General features: G+C 44.5%; 1 protein-coding gene across 2 annotated transcripts in view; it reads right to left on the bottom strand.

Annotated features, from left to right (window-relative positions):
* Positions 1 to 18,556, bottom strand: part of BCAM (basal cell adhesion molecule (Lutheran blood group)) — a 134,084-nt gene extending 115,528 nt beyond the window's left edge. Inside the window, exon 1 of one of the 2 annotated variants that reach the window (XM_068241427.1) lies at positions 18,518 to 18,556. In XM_068241427.1, coding sequence (XP_068097528.1) covers positions 18,518 to 18,536 — 19 coding nt within the window. In that variant the 5' untranslated portion in view covers positions 18,537 to 18,556. Of the gene's footprint in view, positions 1 to 2,555; positions 2,844 to 18,517 lie in introns of those variants that run through there. The other variant, XM_068241426.1, reaches the window with a different exon arrangement.
* Positions 18,557 to 19,019: the final 463 nt, after the last annotated feature.

Genomic DNA, 19,019 nt, shown 5'->3' with positions numbered 1-19,019 from the left:
GTTTCTGGTGTTATTTAGATACTACTGCAGAGATATAGACCAGCAGGGCTGCCAGGCAACTGGTATTGATTAAAAGGAAATAAATATGGCAGCCTCCGTATACTTCTTACTTCAGTTCCCCTTTAAATACATACAGCGTGCATTTCTCTATGTTTTCCTACTGTCCTGTGCAAGAGTTCAGGTCAGATCCACTTTAAGAAAACAAATTCTGAACCATCAGGTATGTTTTACAGGTTTTTAAACTTATAACCAGCCTGAACTGGACTACGCTTGCTACAAGTTACTCCTCTCAGTCCACCATTCCCTCCTCTCCTCACTGCCTTTAGGAATTAGCCTGCTAATCTGGATGGAGCGCCACAGAAGTGCTGGCTTATGCAGACCCCCTGCCAGTGCAGCGCTGGGACATGTTCATCTAGCCGGGGGACTTGCAAGACCATCACAGCAGATGAGATAATCAATAATGAATGGAGAAGGAATGTGGCGATTAAACGTCGTCCCGTGGGGCTGGAATATGAAGGATGGGTGTACGGAGAGTCGTAGTACCATGCAGAACACAAGTGCCAGCCTCTGGGCACCATGACAGTGCATTCCACAGGAATCACATCAAGAATGTGGAACAAGTGCACCAAACACATGCCGGCTATACATAACTAGATTATCACTACAGAGCAAGAAACCAAATTAAATGTGGCATAACCACACCCCACGATGACCGTGCATCTAAACTATGTGCCCCCACAGGACGTGCCTATCAATCTAGCTGAGGAAGAAAGCAGGTTATTGATGCCATTCCAACTTATGCACATTTCCTCATCTCTCTAGCTTCTATCAGAGTGGTATGATCCAACAACTGCACTTGTCCGCATGCAATCCAATACTATGCAAGTCAATAATGCTCCAGCCTGCCTGAAAATCTATAGGCATTATGTCACTCCTTGACACAGACTTGTGCAGCAGCCATATATTACGCCATGAGGAAGAGGAATCGCCTCATAGATTTCCCAGTTCTCAATCTCACGGAACTCTGGTGGGATGGGGTGACGGGTGGATGAGGGGATGGATGGGTTGACTGACGGATGGATAGGTGGATTCATGCATGGGTCAAAACAGGTTGATGGCGGCACTTGGGGCATTCTCAGTGGTGCCAGGCTTGTTTGGCCATCGATCTTCAGCTGGGGAGGTTAGTTTTAGATGTTGGGGCTGGAAAGAGCTGTGGAGTCGGAGCAATTTTTGGGTACCTGGAGTTGGAATTGGAGGTTCCATAAAGTGAGGGGTCTGAGTCGGATGATTTTTGAACCCACTCCATAGCTCTGCAAGGGCTGTGGAGTTGGAGTCAGAGTCGGAGCAATTTTGGGTACCTGGAGTCAGAGGTTTCATAAACTGAGGATTTGGCGTTGAATGATTTCTCACACAGCCCTGGGTTAAGGTTAGGTGTCAGGGTAAGGTTATTGTTGGAGGGAGGAGCATGATAGAGTCAGGCATCAGGAAGGGTCTAAGATTTGGGATGTTAGGATTAAATGTCAAAAAAGAGTTTAAGAACTGGTTCACACGGACGCTTGGCAATATTTACCACCAAGCGATCGGGACTCGTTGGCTAAACGCTCCCATTCAAGTGAATGGGAGCGGTTAGCATCGCGCGGTTACCGGTGATTAACGCGGATTGCGCAAATGCTGCATTCCGATCCAGATTTACCACATCGTTTCAGCCAGCCCTAGAAGCCGCATGCAGCGTCCAGGGTCGCCTAGCCGCCGCGGCTTCATGTCCCCTTGCGGGGAAATTAAACGGCAATCGCGAACGGAAGCCGACGATCGCCGTACCACCGCCCCCTGAAGGAGACGTCGCAGGACGAAGCCGTCTGCCGTCCTCATGAACCAGCCCTAAGTTAGAGAAGAAGTTAGACATCAAGGAGGGATTAGTATTAGGGAGAGGCACGGGTTCAGCATCCAGAAGGTATCAATGTTGGGGAAGGGGTTTTCGCTAAAGCGATAAGTTAGTGCAACCACTCAATGAGGTAGAACCAATCATAACAACATCAAAAACGACAAGGCTGCATATATTGACAATCCTATTGCCGATGGTTGGCATTCCCACCAAAGCCGTACATATGTAGAAATGTCTAGAATGGACAGATAAATAAATAAAAAGAATAGCATGATGTGGATAAATTAGATAGGCAGACAAGCCAAAAGAATGTAGAGAAATGGATACTGGATGGCAGAATAGACAGGCAGCTCAAAAACATGATATAGACTAAAGGGAAATGGAGAGATAAGATCAATAGGTAAATAAATAGATAACAGATGGATGAATAGATAGAAACAAAATCCTATTTTTGGAGCGATCCACCTAATTAGTATGGATAGATGAAATATGATTGGATGGATAGATAGGTAGATAGCAGCACAATACTATTCTCCCAGCATCCCATCAGTGTTGTGGATCAGCAGAGGATGATTGGACATATAATACAATTTCCCAGCGATTCCCCATCAGTACGGGGTGCCTGTCCCATGCAGCCCCCCATACAGACATGGCAGTGGGCTCAGCCTCTCACCTGGCAGCAGCAGGGCTAGGAAGAGCAGCGGCTGGGCATCCATGTGGGCAGCAGCAGCAGCTCCTGGTGTCTGGGTGAGTGAGAGCCGCGGGGTGTCCCGGGTGGGAGGGTCAGTATTGCTGGGGGTGAATTCTCGGGTGGGAGGGAGTCCTAATCGGCAGGTGTCCGGGGCTTGGTGTGTGTGTTTCCCCCCGAGGTGTGCCGGGTGTCGTCCTGGGCTCCGGAGCCCCGTGTCCTGGCTGCCTGTAATGCTGCTGCAGCTGCTGCGAGAGAATAAAGGGGACAAGTGGCAGAGACACCTCCTATGGAGAGAGACACTCCTCCGCTGCCTGATAGACTGCCCACTCATACATAATACATGCTACACTGCCCACTAATACATAATACACTACACTGCCCACTATACATAATACACTGCCCACCGATGCATAATAGACCCCGCCCTAATGCCAGCCTGCTGCTGAATATTACACATCCATAGAGCTGCGCTTCCAGCTACAGACTAGTAGCAATTAGGAACCTAACATAGGCATGCGCTCCTTTGTATTACAAACATGCACTCAGTTATATTAGAGATCTGCTCTTTATTGTGTTAGAAGCAGGCACAGATTTCAGATTATAAGCAAGTGTAGTCATACTTATACTACGCACTCCATTATACTTATATACTATTTAATAGGAGCATCCACTTATTTGTACTATACTTTTTTGTAAGGATAAGCAAAGCAGTCACCAATTTATATCATAAGCACTACTCCACTATTCATTTATGTGCCATAAGCATGTTATAAGTGTGCTGCCCTTCTGTTATCAGCATACGCTCCCTTCTGTTATAACCATGCGCTTTCTTCTGTTATATAAACATGCACTGCATGTGCTCCTTTCTGTTGTAAGCGTGCGCTTTCATATAAGCATGCACTGCATGCGCTCCCTTCTGTTATAAACATGCTGCTCCCTTCTGTCAATGTCATAAGTGTGCACTCCCTTCGGTTATAAGCGCTTGCCCCCTTCAGTTATTTGCGAGCACTCCCTTCTGTTATAAGCGAGCACTCTCTTCTGTTATAAGCGTGCACTCCCTTCTGTTATTAGCGTGCGCTCCCTTCTGTCATAAGCGTGCGTTCCCTCCTGTTATAAGCGGGCGCTCCCTCCTGTTATAAGCGTGCGCTCCCTCCTGTCATAAGCGTGCGCTCCCTTCTGTCATAAGTGTGCGCTCCCTCCTGTTATAAGCGTGCGCTCCCTTCTGTTATAAGCATGTGCTCCCTTCTGTTATAAGCGTGCGCTCCCCTCTGTTATAAGCGTGCGCTTTCTTCTGTTATATAAGCATGCACTGCATGCACTCCCTTCTGTTATAACCATGCACTTTCTTCTGTTATAAACATGCTGCTCCCTTCTGTCAATGTCATAAGTGTGCACTCCCTTCGGTTATAAGCGCTTGCCCCCTTCAATTATTTGCGAGCGCTCCCTTCTGGGATAAGCGTGTGCTCCCTTCTGTTATAAGCATGCGCTCCCTTCTGTCATAAGCATGCGCTCCCTCCTGTCATAAGTGTGCGCTCCCCACTGTTATAAGCGTGCGCTCCCCTCTGTTATAGGCGTGTGCCCCTTCTGTCATAAGCATGCGCTCCCTTCTGTTATAATCATGCGCCTCCTTCTGTCATAAGCGTGCGCTCCCTTCTGTTATAAGCATGCGTTCCCTCCTGTTATAAGCGTGTGCCTCCTCCTGTTATAAGCGTGTGCTCCCTTCTGTTATAAGCGTGCGCTCCCCTCTGTTATAAGCGTGCGCTCCCTTCTGTTATAAGCGTGCGCTCCCCTCTGTTATAAGCGTGCGCTCCCCTCTGTCATAAGCGTGTGCCCCTTCTGTCATAAGCATGCACTCCAGCTACAGACTAGTAGCAATTAGGAACCTAACATAGGCATGCGCTCCTTTGTATTACAAACATGCACTTATATTAGAGATCTGCTCTTTATTGTGTTAGAAGCAGGCACAGCTTTCAGATTATAAGCAAGTGTAGTCATACTTATACTACGCACTCCATTATACTTATATACTATTTAATAGGAGCATCCACTTATTTGTACTATATTTTTTTGTAAGGATAAGCAAAGCAGTCACCAATTTATATCATAAGCACTACTCCACTATTCATTTATGTGCCATAAGCATGTTATAAGTGTGCTGCCCTTCTGTTATCAGCATACGCTCCCTTCTGTTATAACCATGCGCTTTCTTCTGTTATATAAACATGCACTGCATGTGCTCCTTTCTGTTGTAAGCGTGCGCTTTCATATAAGCATGCACTGCATGTGCTCCCTTCTGTTATAAACATGCTGCTCCCTTCTGTCAATGTCATAAGTGTGCACTCCCTTCGGTTATAAGCGCTTGCCCCCTTCAGTTATTTGCGAGCACTCCCTTCTGTTATTAGCGTGCGCTCCCTTCTGTCATAAGCGTGCATTCCCTCCTGTTATAAGCGGGCGCTCCCTCCTGTTATAAGCGTGCGCTCCCTCCTGTCATAAGCGTGCGCTCCCTTCTGTTATAAGCGGGGGCTCCCTCCTGTTATAAGCGTGCGCTCCCTCCTGTTATAAGTGTGCGCTCCCTCCTGTCATAAGCGTGCGCTCCCTTCTGTCATAAGCGTGCGCTCCCTCCTGTTATAAGCGTGCGCTCCCTTCTGTTATAAGCGTGCGCTCCCTTCTGTTATAAGCATGTGCTCCCTTCTGTTATAAGCGTGCGCTTCCCTCTGTTATAAGCGTGCGCTTTCTTCTGTTATATAAGCATGCACTGCATGCGCTCCCTTCTGTTATAACCATGCACTTTCTTCTGTTATAAACATGCTGCTCCCTTCTGTCAATGTCATAAGTGTTCACTCCCTTCGGTTATAAGCGCTTGCCCCCTTCAATTATTTGCGAGCGCTCCCTTCTGGGATAAGCGTGTGCTCCCTTCTGTTATAAGCATGCGCTCCCTTCTGTCATAAGCATGCGCTCCCCTCTGTTATAAGCATGCGTTCCCTCCTGTTATAAGCGTGTGCCTCCTCCTGTTATAAGCGTGTGCTCCCTTCTGTTATAAGCGTGCGCTCCCCTCTGTTATAAGCGTGCGCTCCCTTCTGTTATAAGCGTGCGCTCCCTTCTGTTATAAGCGTGCGCTCCCCTCTGTTATAAGCGTGCGCTCCCCTCTGTCATAAGCGTGTGCCCCTTCTGTCATAAGCATGCACTCCCTTCTAGGATAAGCGTGCGCTCCCTTCTGTTATAAGCGTGCGCTCCCCTCTGTTATAAGCGTGCGCTCCCCTCTGTCATAAGCGTGCGCTCCCTTCTGTTATAAGCGTGCGATCCCCTCTGTTATAAGCGTGCGCTCCCCTCTGTCATAAACGTGTACCCCTTCTGTCATAAGCATGCGCTTCCTTCTGTTATAAGCATGTGCACCCTTCTGTTATAATTATGCGCCTCCTTCTGTCATAAGCATGCGCTCCTTTCTGTTATAAGCGTGCACTTCCTTCTTTTATAAGCGCGTACCCCCTACTGTCATAAGCGTGTGCTCCCTTCTGTTATTATCGTGCTACCCTTCTGTTATAAGCATGTGCTCCCTTCTGTCATAAGCATGCGCTCCATTCTGTTATAAGCGTGCTGCCCTTCTGTTATAAGCATGTGCACCCTTCTGTTATAATCATGCGCCTCCTTCTGTCATAAGCATGCGCTCCTTTCTCTTATAAGCATGTGCACCCTTCTGTTATAATTATGCGCCTCCTTCTGTCATAAGCATGCGCTCCTTTCTGTTATAAGCATGTGCACCCTTCTGTTATAATCATGCGCCTCCTTCTGTCATAAGCATGCGCTCCTTTCTGTTATAAGCGTGCACTTCCTTCTTTTATAAGCGCGTACCCCCTACTGTCATAAGCGTGTGCTCCCTTCTGTTATTATCGTGCTACCCTTCTGTTATAAGCATGTGCTCCCTTCTGTCATAAGCATGCGCTCCATTCTGTTATAAGCGTGCTGCCCTTCTGTTATAAGCATGTGCACCCTTCTGTTATAATCATGCGCCTCCTTCTGTCATAAGCATGCGCTCCTTTCTCTTATAAGCATGTGCACCCTTCTGTTATAATTATGCGCCTCCTTCTGTCATAAGCATGCGCTCCTTTCTGTTATAAGCATGTGCACCCTTCTGTTATAATCATGCGCCTCCTTCTGTCATAAGCATGCGCTCCTTTCTGTTATAAGCGTGCACTTCCTTCTTTTATAAGCGCGTACCCCCTACTGTCATAAGCGTGTGCTCCCTTCTGTTATTATCGTGCTACCCTTCTGTTATAAGCATGTGCTCCCTTCTGTCATAAGCATGCGCTCCATTCTGTTATAAGCGTGCTGCCCTTCTGTTATAAGCATGTGCACCCTTCTGTTATAATCATGCGCCTCCTTCTGTCATAAGCATGCGCTCCTTTCTCTTATAAGCATGTGCACCCTTCTGTTATAATTATGCGCCTCCTTCTGTCATAAGCATGCGCTCCTTTCTGTTATAAGCATGTGCACCCTTCTGTTATAATCATGCGCCTCCTTCTGTCATAAGCATGCGCTCCTTTCTGTTATAAGCATGCGCACCCTTCTGTTATTAGTGTGCTGTCCTATTATAAGCATGTGCTTCCCTCTGTTATTAGCGTGCTGCTCTTTTGTTATAATCGTGCGCCCCCTTCTGTTATAAGCATGCGCTCATTTCTGTATAAGCATGTGCTCCCTTCTGTTATCAGCATGCTACCCTTCTGTTATAAGCATGTGCTCTCTTCTGTCATAAGCGGGCACTTCTTTCTTTTATAAGCATGCACTTCCTTCTTTTATAAGCGCGTGCCCCTTTTGTCATAAGCGTGTGCTTCCTTCTGTTATTATTATGCTACCCTTCTGTTAAGCATGCCCTCCCTTCTGTTATAGGCATGCTGCTCCCTTCTGTGATATGCATGCTGCTCCCTTCTGTCATAAGCATACACTCCCTTTTGTTATAAGCGTGCTTCCCTTCTGTCATATGCATGCTGCTCCCTTCTGTCATAAGCATGCTGCTCCCTTCTGTCATACGCATGCTGCTCCCTTCTGTCATAAGCATGCACTACCTTCTGTTATAATCGTGCTTCCCTTCTGTTATAAGCTTGTGCCCCTTCTGTCATACGCATGCTGCTCCCTTCTCTCATAAGCATGCGCTCCATTCTGTTATAAGCATGTGCCCTTTCTCTCATAAGCATACGCTCCCTTCTGTTATAAGCGTATGCTCCATTCTGTCAAAAGCATCTTGCAACGATTGTGAGGTATTTATGGCAAATAAATAAGACCGCTGGTTTACTGAACACCTACATAGACTCAGGCTAACGTACAGTTTTTTACAGACCCTATCCTGTTCACTGTACACTGCTGGAGCCTGGAAACAGTTACTATGTTACTGATCAGGAAGGGCACTCGGGGCACAGCGATTCCCAGAGAGGGACAGTGCCCAGTGTAACGCTGCCACTGGTTATAAACATGCACTCCCTTCTGTTATGTTGCAGAGAGGTGTGAAGTGGGACCGAATGTTAACATGGGCTGTTGCATCCAATGCAAATTTGCATGCAGGGAAATTGCATGTGATCTCCCTAAACATCAGGAAACAGCATGCAGCAACAACGATGTGGCACACTAATCCTGGCAGCTGAAGCATTAGCATGAATCTATCCTAATCCAGACTACAGAACAACTTCTTCATTAACTCCTACAGCTACTGCCATACTTCCCAGTCATTCAATCTATACAATGATCAGCCTTGTGTTTCCATATGATGATTGCTACAACACATTCTGTTATTCATCTTGCTCTCCCTACTTCTCATGTGTATCTTTGTCACACTGGATAAAGAATTCCCATACATATTACGCTCTGCCGCTGGTGAGAAGGGTTGAGTCATAGATCTGTTATGAGCATATGAATTCTGTTATTGTATTACAACAAATTAGTAATTGCCAGATATTGAGCATTGCAGATTCTTTTCCTGCCAAGATGGAGTCATCATCCTAATTTAGATACTTATCGCTCTTATTTTATGCAATCTACTAATGTGACACTGTAGCGAATACCTCCCCTTAAAGGACGACTGAAGTGAGAAGAATATGGAGGCTGCCATATGTATTTCCTTTTAACAATACCAGTTGCCTGGAAGCCTTGCTGATCTCTTTGGCATCAGTAGTGCCTGAATGACACCAGAAACAAGCATGCAGCTATTCTTGTCAGTTCTGACAATATTGTCAGAAACATCTGATCTGAATATCCTTGTTCTGTGGCTAGAAGTATTAGAGCCAGAGGATCAGCAGGGCAGCCAGGCAACTGGTATTGCTTAAAAGGAAATAAATATGGCAGCCACCATATACCTCTCACTTCAGTTGTTCTTTAAAAGGAAAACAATATGTGAGACCTATGGAAGCTGCCATATTTATTTGCTTTTAAAAAATACCAGTTGCCAGGCTGTCCTGCTGATCTTTCTGGTCAGTAGGGTCTAAATCACACATATTTTTGGAAGCAATGCAAAGAAATCATGGATTGCATGCTGCAGATTTCTGCACCATGCATTTGTTTCTCATGTAAAGATTGTTAGACGCATATGAATATTGGCATTCAAATTTGCATAAAAACACAATTCTACTACCCGTAAAATTATAAAAGGCAGGGGGACAGCAGAACAGGCAGGCAATGTGTATTATTTATAAGTAAACAAACATGTCAGCTTCCATATCCTTCTGACCTTGGATTCCCTTTAAGGGCTGGTGCACACCAAGAGCGCTTCTGAGCGCTTTTAACAACATTAGCACTTTGAAAAGCGCTTGGTTAATGCATTTGAATGGGATGGATCACACCAGAGCGATGAGATTTTCTCCCAAATGCAAACACGGGTCCTGCAGCATTTCTGCGCTTTACTGAGGCGGTTCAGCCTTAGGGCCCATTCTCACTAGGGCGATTAGCAGGTGAAGCGCTAGCGCAATATAACCCTATGGCAGTGACCTCACTGCCGCGATTGCAAACAATCGCTGATCGCAATCATCGGGAATCGCGAGGGTGTCCAGCGTTTTTACCGTCCTAGTGGCGGTAAAATCTCCTGTGGAAAACGGTAGCGCTAAGTGCTACCGTTTTGCTACTTTCCAGTGTGAATAGGCCCTAAATGTTAAGTATAGAAAAGTGGAAAAACGCTCTGAAATGCACTAGATCAGAGCGATCTTCCAAGCGTTTTTGTTACAGAAGCTGTTCAGTTCCAGCTCTACCGTAACAAAAAATAAAAGACGCTACACCAAAACGCTCCAAAAATCGCTAGGCATTACAGAAAATCGCTAGGCACATGCCTAGAATCGCTCTGAAAATCCCTTCAAAAAGCGTTGAGTGTTTGCAATTACGCCTGCGCTTTTTGGTGTGCACTGGCCCTAAGTACCAATCGGAAGCTGTATTTTATTAGTTTGGACTTCTGCCCTAGTTTTTCTATCTGTTCAATAACTGATATCCCTGGAGTCTGTTCTATTATGTTGGCACTTTGTTGCTGTTTGACTATGTATTAAATAGGGCCCAGTTTCGTTTGCTGGTGAAACAGCTATACATCTGAGAGACTGAGGAATCTCTTCTGAGTGTAAAAGCTACTGATTTAGGTAGACACGCCTACTTGTATCTCATTACCACCTCCCCGTCTCTCAGACACACCCTATCACTGTCAGACACACCCCCATTTATGCAAGGCACGCCCCTGAAAACTGAGCTACTCTTACTTTCTCTACATCTCTAGCTAGACTGACCATCACTTGTGCAAGTGTTGCTGAGCAGTTCCAGTGACACCTGCTAGGATCTGTTTTCTCTGCAGCCACATTGCCAGGCATTAGACAGCTACAGAAAGTTAGGAAGTCATTTGTGCAGCTTATTTAAAGGTAGCAATGATACTCCACCTTTTATTAGTAATGTTCAGACTTGAACAGCTTCAGCTAATAAACAAAATGAAATACTGGAAAACTACAGAAAGGACCGTATGTACAGTATACAGGATCTGACAAAAGTATTTCACGGGACAACGCTGAAGATGTGACACTTTGATACAATGTAAAGTAGTTAGCATACAGAATGTACAATAGTGTCAATGTGTTGTCCCATCGAAATATCACAACAAACAGCCATGAAAGAGGAACTTTAGCGAAAAGGGGAAAAAATAAATACATTGCAAATCAGAAGTTAAAAAACAGAAGAAATGGTCAAGAAATGATTGTTATCCGCCATACAATTTGTTCATATTGTTTGATCCACAATCAGCCTGCACATCATCATCTTTACTACTGGCAGACATGAAAAAAACAGACAGCACCAACAGCCATTATCTATAATCACACCCCCTTACCATAGGCTAAAATGGTTGTTTTTTTATTTATACATATACATATGCACAGAGGGAGATACTGGTTGCTTGGCAGTTGGAAACAGCTGTTATTTCCCCACAATGCAACAAGGCCCAGTGGGAGGGGCTCCACCACAATATCAGCCATGCAGACCCCTCTGATGATCTATTTGAGAAAAGGTAAAGATTTCTGATGGGAATAGGGGGTATCACCTACTGATTGAGATGACGTTAAATCCTTGGTTACAGTTACTCTTTAATATCTAAACCGCAGGCAAAAAAATGTGAAGAAAGTCAAAATTCTGCCCAAAGTGTCATTGCTTTGCATGCCACCATTATTTCCAGAACTGCCTTAAAGAGAAACCATGACCAAGGATTGAACTTCATCCCAATCAGTAGCAAATAACCCCTTTCTCATGAGAAATCTTTTCCTTTTATCAAACGGATCATCAGGGAGCTCTGTATGGCTGATATTGTGTTGAAACCCCTCCCACAGTGTGATGTCAATACCATGGTCCTGACATCACACTGTGGGAGCCTTGTTGCACTGTGGGAAATAACAGCTGTTTCCAACTGCCAAAAAAGCAAGCAGCAGCTACTTCCACTGACATCACCTGCGAGCAGTAAAAATGTCACCAAGTGATAAATGTCAGAATGTTATTCAGGGAGAGGAAAGATTTTACAATGGGCAAACACTGACTAAATCATTTATACAAAAGAAGTAGAAAGAAATAAAATCAATATTTAGTAGATCCTCCTTTTGCAGAAATTACAGCCTCTAAACACTTCCTGTAGGTTCCAATGAGAGTCTGGATTCTGGCTGAAGGTATTTTGGACCATTCCTCTTTACAAAACATCTCTAGTTCATTCAGGTTTGATGGCTTCTGAGCATGGACGGCTCTCTTTAACTCACACCACAGATTTTCAATTATATTCAGGTCTGGGGACTGAGATGGCCATTTCAGAACATTGTACTAGTTCCTCTGCATGAATGCCTTAGTGGATTTTGTTTAGGGTCGTTGTCTTGTTGAAAGATCCAGCCCCAGCGCAGCTTCAGCTTTGTCACTGATTCCTGGACATTGGTCTCCAGAATCTGGTGATACTGAGTGGAATCCATCCGCCCCTCAACTTTGACAAGATTCCCAGTCCCTGAACTGGCGACACAGCCCCACAGCATGATGGAACCACCCCCACATTTTACTGTAGGTAGCAGGTGTTTTTCTTGAAATGCTGTGTTGTTTTTCCTCCCTACATAACACCCCTTGTTATGCCCAAATAACTCAATTTTAGTTTCATCAGTCCACAGCACCTTATTCCAAAATGAAGCTGGCTTGTCCAAATGTGCTTTAGTATACCTCAAGCAGCTCTGTTTGTGCTGTGAGCAGAGAAAAGGCTTTCTCTGCATCACTCTCACATACAGCATCTCCTTGTGTAAAGGGCGCTGAATGGTTGAACGATGCACAGTGACTCCATCTGCAGCAAGACGATGTTGTAGGTCTTTGGTGCTGGTCTGTGGGTTTAATCTGACTGTTCTCACCAATCGTTGCTTCTGTTTTTCCGAGATTTTTCTTGGTCTGCCACTTCGAGCCTTAACTTGAACTGAGCCTTCTATTTCCTCAATATGTTCCTAACTGTGGAGACAGAAAGCTGAAATCTCTGAGATAGCTTTCTGTATCCTTCCCCTAAACCATGATGGTGAACAATCTTTGTCTTCAGGTCATTTGAGAGTTTTTTGAAGACCCCCATGTTGCGACTCTTCACAGAAATTTAAAAGAGGAGGGAAACTTACAATTGACCCCCTTAAATACTCTTTCTCATAATTGGATTCACCTGTGTATGTAGGTCAGGGGTCTCTGAGCTTTCCAAGCCAGCTTGAGTTTCAATAATTAGTTCTAAAGGTATTGGAATTAATAAAATGCCCAAACGTTCGCATCCCACTGCAATGTAAAAATTAAAGGAATACTATCAATGCCCAAGTGTTCTAAAATGACAATGTACGTAAAAAGAAATAGATAAATAATATTAGCCAATTTTTTCCAATACCTTATTTTCACTACAGTTTCTTGTAAAGGAAACCTGTAACGATAAAAAAAAGAGTTTCACCTACCTGGGGCTTCTGCCGGCCCCCTCCCCCTGCAGCCGCCTTGTGCCTGCGGCGGTACTCAACGATCCTCCGGTCCCCCGCCGTGGCTTAGTTTCGCTTTCTTCAGTCGCCAGCCACTGCGCCTGCACAGCCATCCTCGTTCGCGCTCCCATGACCGTCCTGTGCAGTATGAGAAAATATCTACTGCACCTGTGCAGGATGCTTCCAATGACGGGAGGGCGAACAAGGTCACACGCGACCAGGCCTGCGCAGGTGCAGTGGCCTTCAACTTGCAAGCCGGCGAAAGTGTAACTGAGCGGTAGAGAATGAATACCGATGCGAAAGGGTGGCTGCAGGGAGCTAGCAGAAGCCCCAAGAAAGTGAAACTTTTTTTTTTAAAACATTACAGGTTTCCTTTAAATGTTTTTTTTTATATTACTATAGAAATGAAATACACTTGACTTGACCTGCCAGACTTGGCTGTTTGCAGGCTGTGCGCTATACCAGCCTGTCCCAGATTACACATGACAGAAGACAACACAGCAGAGGAGTGAGAGTCTGGAATTCAGGATCAAGGTCACGGTGTATAAAAAATGGTAGATGGGGCCATTAATCCTGGAGGTACAAGACAGAAGGTCTCGGGATCCCAGAGAATATTCCAGGGGAGTTGTTATCTGTGACATTCCACAGCCCTGCTCCTGGCATTCTCGCCATTTGCCAAGGATAATAGACAGATGTGCTGCTAAACGCTGTATAGAGGCTGCTATCTGGCTGAACTGGGGTTACTCCGCTATAAATAGGATGGAAATGCAAGGGCTGCAGGTTCAACGAAATAAGGAGGAATGGACGAGACTTTTCCCACAATGCACAGTGTTTTATCAGTGCTGGGTGATAAACCGCTGAAATGATGAATTTATATCTCTAGACACAGTTCTAAATATACCAGCTATAAACAGATTGCTCACCGGTTTTACCTTTCTTTTTCAGCGAAAAAGAAACAACTAATAGGAAAAAATTTGGTCAAGGCAGCCGAGCTGATTCAGTTAACAGCGAGCTCTGCGTCACACACCTCCCACAATATCAGATCAACAGGATTTAATAACGTGAGTGACAACTTTTTGTCATGCTGCCCCTAACCTTTGGAACCCCTTGCCACACCCAATCAAGACAGCTCCAACTCTGGAGGCGTTTAAATCTTAGCTGAAAACATTACCCTGTAAAAACGAATTCTTAGATCTGAACTTTCTGTCTCTTGGAAGGACAAAAATTCCAACAATATTCACAGCATTACTGCTTTCCTTCCATGGAAATTTCACAGTCCAACTCTGTCCATGATAATCGCCTCCTATGTTTTGTCAGCCTGAGCAATGAGGGCGGGGCCTACATTGCACTGGAACGGGCTCAGGGCTGGTTCTCACTGGAGCGATTTTCTGCGCTTCGCTGATTGCCGGCGATCAGCAAAGCGCTGTTACAATGTATGCCTATGGATACATTCACACTGCAGTGGTTGCGATTTCGATTCATCGCAAACGCGCTGCATGTAGCGTTTTGGGAGGGTGATTGTGCTGTTGTTCTCGTTCTATTGAACGGGAATCACAAGCGCAAAGTGCGCAAGAATCGCAAGACTTTTTGTTAAAATCGCGAGCCAAACACGATCACGGGCTAACGGCGCTCCGAGCGCCAAGTGTGAACTAGCCCTCAGTGCTTTGCATTGCTACATGAGTAAACAACCTACAATATCCACCCTTTTCTAATGGTAATAAATTAAGTGCAGTGGCGTAGCAATAGGGGGTGCAGAGGTTGCGACTGCATCGGGGCCCTTGGGCCAGAGGGGCCCCAAGGGACCCATTCTCAACCGCAGTATTAGCTCTTTATTTGGTCCTTTGCTGGTAATAATCACTTCTACAGATGCTTTGAATAGTAGTGATTTTTAACAAACTGTTACCCTTCCTCTTCTTGCAGCTCTGTCACTGTGGTTGTCCTTGGCAGGTTTTGGTGCGCCGTATCCCTTGTTATTTATAGAGTGCTTGGGGGCCCAGTGTAAAACTTGCACTGGGGCCCAGAGCTCCTTAGCTACGCCACTGATTAAGTGGTTCCCCAAATTTGTGGGTAGACTTTAGTAAGGACATTAGAGTATGACTATGGAAGAGGTTAAATTGTGAGCTCCTCTGAGGACAGTCAGTGACATGACTATGTACTAAAGTGCTGCAGAAGATGTCAGCTCTACACATATCATCATAATAAGATGGTATGACATTATACTATGACAATGGTAGGATTCAATTGTGAGCTACTCTGAGGACAGTCAGTGACACGAGTATGTGCTCGGTAAAGTGCTGCAGAAGATATCTGTGCTATACAAATACATAATAATAATAATATGGTACAGCATTATACTATGATTATGGTAGGATTAAATTGTGAGCTCCTCTGAGGACAGTCAGGGACATGAGTATGTACTCTGTAAATTGCTGCAGAAGATGTCAGTGCTATATAAATACATAATAATAATAATAATATAATATAAATACATAATAATAATAATAACTAGAGTGTGTCGTTTCTGAAGAAACCACAGGATGTTGGCTATGTGTCTGATTGGCTGCATGTGGCTCCGCCCACCTTGCCAAATTTTTACCCCAGTCACCCAGTGACCCACTGTGCCAAGTCTGGGAACCCTGGCTTTAATACAGTGAGAATTGCAGCTGTTTAAATTTTCCCATTGAAGTCAATAGGGAAAATCTAATTGGCTGTTTTTGGCCCCGCCCACTTTTTGGGGTCCCCAAAATGTTACAGTATGCTTCAGCTTCACCCCATGACCAAGTGACCCAAGTTTGGTGAGTGTAACTTCAAAGCAGTATGAGTGGCAGAAGTTTAAAATTTTCCAATGAAAGTCTATGGGAAAAATGGGGTCTTTGGGGGTCCGCAACAGGGGCCCGGAGGGTGGGATTGCTTAAAAAAGCACAAGCAACCTATTCGGGTATGAGGCGAACAAGTGTGCAAAGTTTCAGAATTCTACTCCTAAAACTCCAGGAGGAGTAGCGTATAGAAATTTGCTAAATTTTCATTGGCCGCTGGTAGCTCCGCCCACTTTGGGGTGACCCCTCAAAATACGTATTTTTATTTGGGGTGACACCAACAATATGTGGTCCGAGTATGGGGAATGTAACTTCAAAATTGTACGAGTGGCAGCGATTTGAAATTTTTCCCTGTCAAAGTCAATACGAAAAAAGGGGTCTTCCGGGGTCCGCTGCAGGGGCCCCAAGGGTGGGATCGCTTAATAAAGCACAAGCAACGTACTTCGCTATAAGACGAATAAGTGTGGAAAGTTTGGCGCTTGTACCCCTAAGACTGTAGGAGGAGTAGCGTTTAGAAAATGGGGGGCGCTAATAATAATAATAAGAATAAGCTGAACTCGAAGAACAAGATGTTGGCTATTTACATAGCCAACATAATAATAATAATATAGTAGGACATTAGACTATGACTATGGTAGATATTAGATTGTGAGCTCCTCTGAGGACAATCAGTGACATGACTATGTACTCTGTTAAGTGCTGCAGAAGATGTCAGCACTATATTTAATATACAGGATCTTCTCAAAAAATTAGCATATTGTGATAAACTTCATTATTTTCTGTAATGTACTGATAAACATTAGACTTTCATATATTTTAGATTCATTACACACAACTGAAGTAGTTTCAAGCCTTTTATTGTTTTTCTTATTGATGATTTTGGCATACAGCTCATGAAAACCAAAATTTCCTATCTCAAAAAATTAGCATATTTCATCCGATCAATAAAAGAAAAGTGTTTTTAAAACAAAAAAAGTCAACCTTCAAATAATTATGTTCAGTTATGCACTCAATACTTGGTCGGGAATCCTTTTGCAGAAATGACTGCTTCAATGCGGCGTGGCATGGAGGCAATCAGCCTGTGGCACTACTCAGGTGTTATGGAGGCCCAGGATGCTTCGATAGCGGCCTTAAGCTCATTCAGAGTGTTGGGTCTTGCATCTCTCAACTTTCTCTTCACAATATCCCACAGATTCTCTATGGGGTTCAGGTCAGGAGAGTTGGCAGGCCAATTGAGCACAGTAATACCATGGTCAGTAAACCATTTACCAGTGGTTTTGGCACAGTGAGCAGGTGCCAGGTCGTGTTGAAAAATGAAATCTTCATCTCCATAAAGCTTTTCAGCAGATGGAAGCATGAACCCACTTTTGAACCAGAAACAGCGGCAGAAGTGCCTGACCTGGGCTACAGAGAAGCAGCACTGGACTGTTGCTCAGTGGTCCAAAGTACTTTTTTCGGATGAAAGCAACTTTTACATGTCATTCGGAAATCAAGGTGCCAGAGTCTGGAGGAAGACTGGGGAGAGGGAAATGCCAAAATGCCTGAAGTCCAGTGTCAAGTACCCACAGTCATTGATGGTCTGGGGTGCCATGTCAGCTGCTGGTGTTGGTCCACTGTGTTTTATCAAGGGCAGGGTCAATGCAGCTAGCTATCAGGAGATTTTGGATCACTTCATGCTTCCATTTGCTGAAAAGCTTTATGGAGATGAAGATTTCATTTTTCAGCACGACCTGGCACCTGCTCACAGTGCCAAAACCACTGGTAAATGGTTTACTGACCATGGTATTACTGTGCTCAATCGGCCTGCCAACTCTCCTGACCTGAACCCCATAGAGAATCTGTGGGATATTGTGAAGAGAAAGTTGAGAGACGCAAGACCCAACACTCTGGATGGGCTCTAAGGCCGCTATCGAAGCATCCTGGGCCTCCATAACACCTGAGCAGTGCCACAGGCTGATTGTCTCCATGCCACGCCGCATTGAAGCAGTCATTTCTGCAAAAGGATTCCCGACCAAGTATTGAGTGCATAACTGAACATAATTATTTGAAGGTTGACTTTTTTGTTTTAAAAACACGTTTCTTTTATTGGTCGGATGAAATATGCTAATTTTTTGAGATAGGAAATTTCGGTTTTCATGAGCTGTATGCCAAAATCATCAATATTAAAACAATAAAATGCTTGAAACTACTTCAGTTGTGTGTAAAGAATCTAAAATATATGAAAGTCTAATGTTTATCTGTACATTACAGAAAATAATGAAGTTTATCACAATATGCTAATTTTTTGAGAAGATCCTGTATAATAGTAAATCCCCTGCCAATTACATTGCAGGCTCAGTGTAAATACACAGCAAGTGAGCGTCAGTTTGGTGAAAACCAACACACATTTAATGTATCACTAGCAAATTATAATAATGTGCAGAAAATACATATGACCGGAAGATAGCTATGATATGCAAATAACACCCACAATGGGTAGATATCAATAACATGCAGGTGTTACCAATTACAGGTAAATTCCAATGATGTGTAGATATTACTGCATTACCAACAACAAGCAAATATCACTAACATGCAGGCATCATTATGTCTATGTGATTCCAGCTGTAATATTTATGTTAAATAGTTATGTTAAAATATATTCCTGTGACTTTTTCAGTTTTATACGCACTTGCAACAGCCTTTCTCATTTTATCTCCGCATTGCTGGTACTCCCTCTAGTGGTGACTGAAGGTTAGACTTTCCTTCCAAGTAGTTTTGGGTCAATGCTTGGGATGGGAATTCTCATATACAATGACAAAACTGACCATTTCAAGATAAGACAACTGGAATGTGTGTTGTAGCCCAAAAATTATTCAGTGTAAGGTACCCATACATTATTTGATTTTCCGTTAAGTGACTTTATAGTTAATTGACTACAGTGTGGATGATCGAAAGTGCCCAAAAATAAATGCGTCTGGTGACCCGGGCAATGTGACCGCAGAGTGTAGTAGCGACTGAGTCAGGAGGACAAAGCGGATGGTCAGTTTGGCAGCACAGAAGGACCATGGCAACTCACTGGTAGAACCACAGCCAAAAAATGAACCAAGGTAGGCAGCAGGGGCGGACTGGCCTGGGGGGAAGGGGGGCAATTTCCCCCCGGGCTGCCTCCTGTCTCCTGTATCAGGGCCGCT

Source organism: Hyperolius riggenbachi, chromosome 6 (genome assembly GCF_040937935.1).
Source record: "Hyperolius riggenbachi isolate aHypRig1 chromosome 6, aHypRig1.pri, whole genome shotgun sequence".
NCBI lineage: Eukaryota > Metazoa > Chordata > Amphibia > Anura > Hyperoliidae > Hyperolius > Hyperolius riggenbachi.
This window is presented reverse-complemented; position numbering and strand designations above follow the sequence as displayed.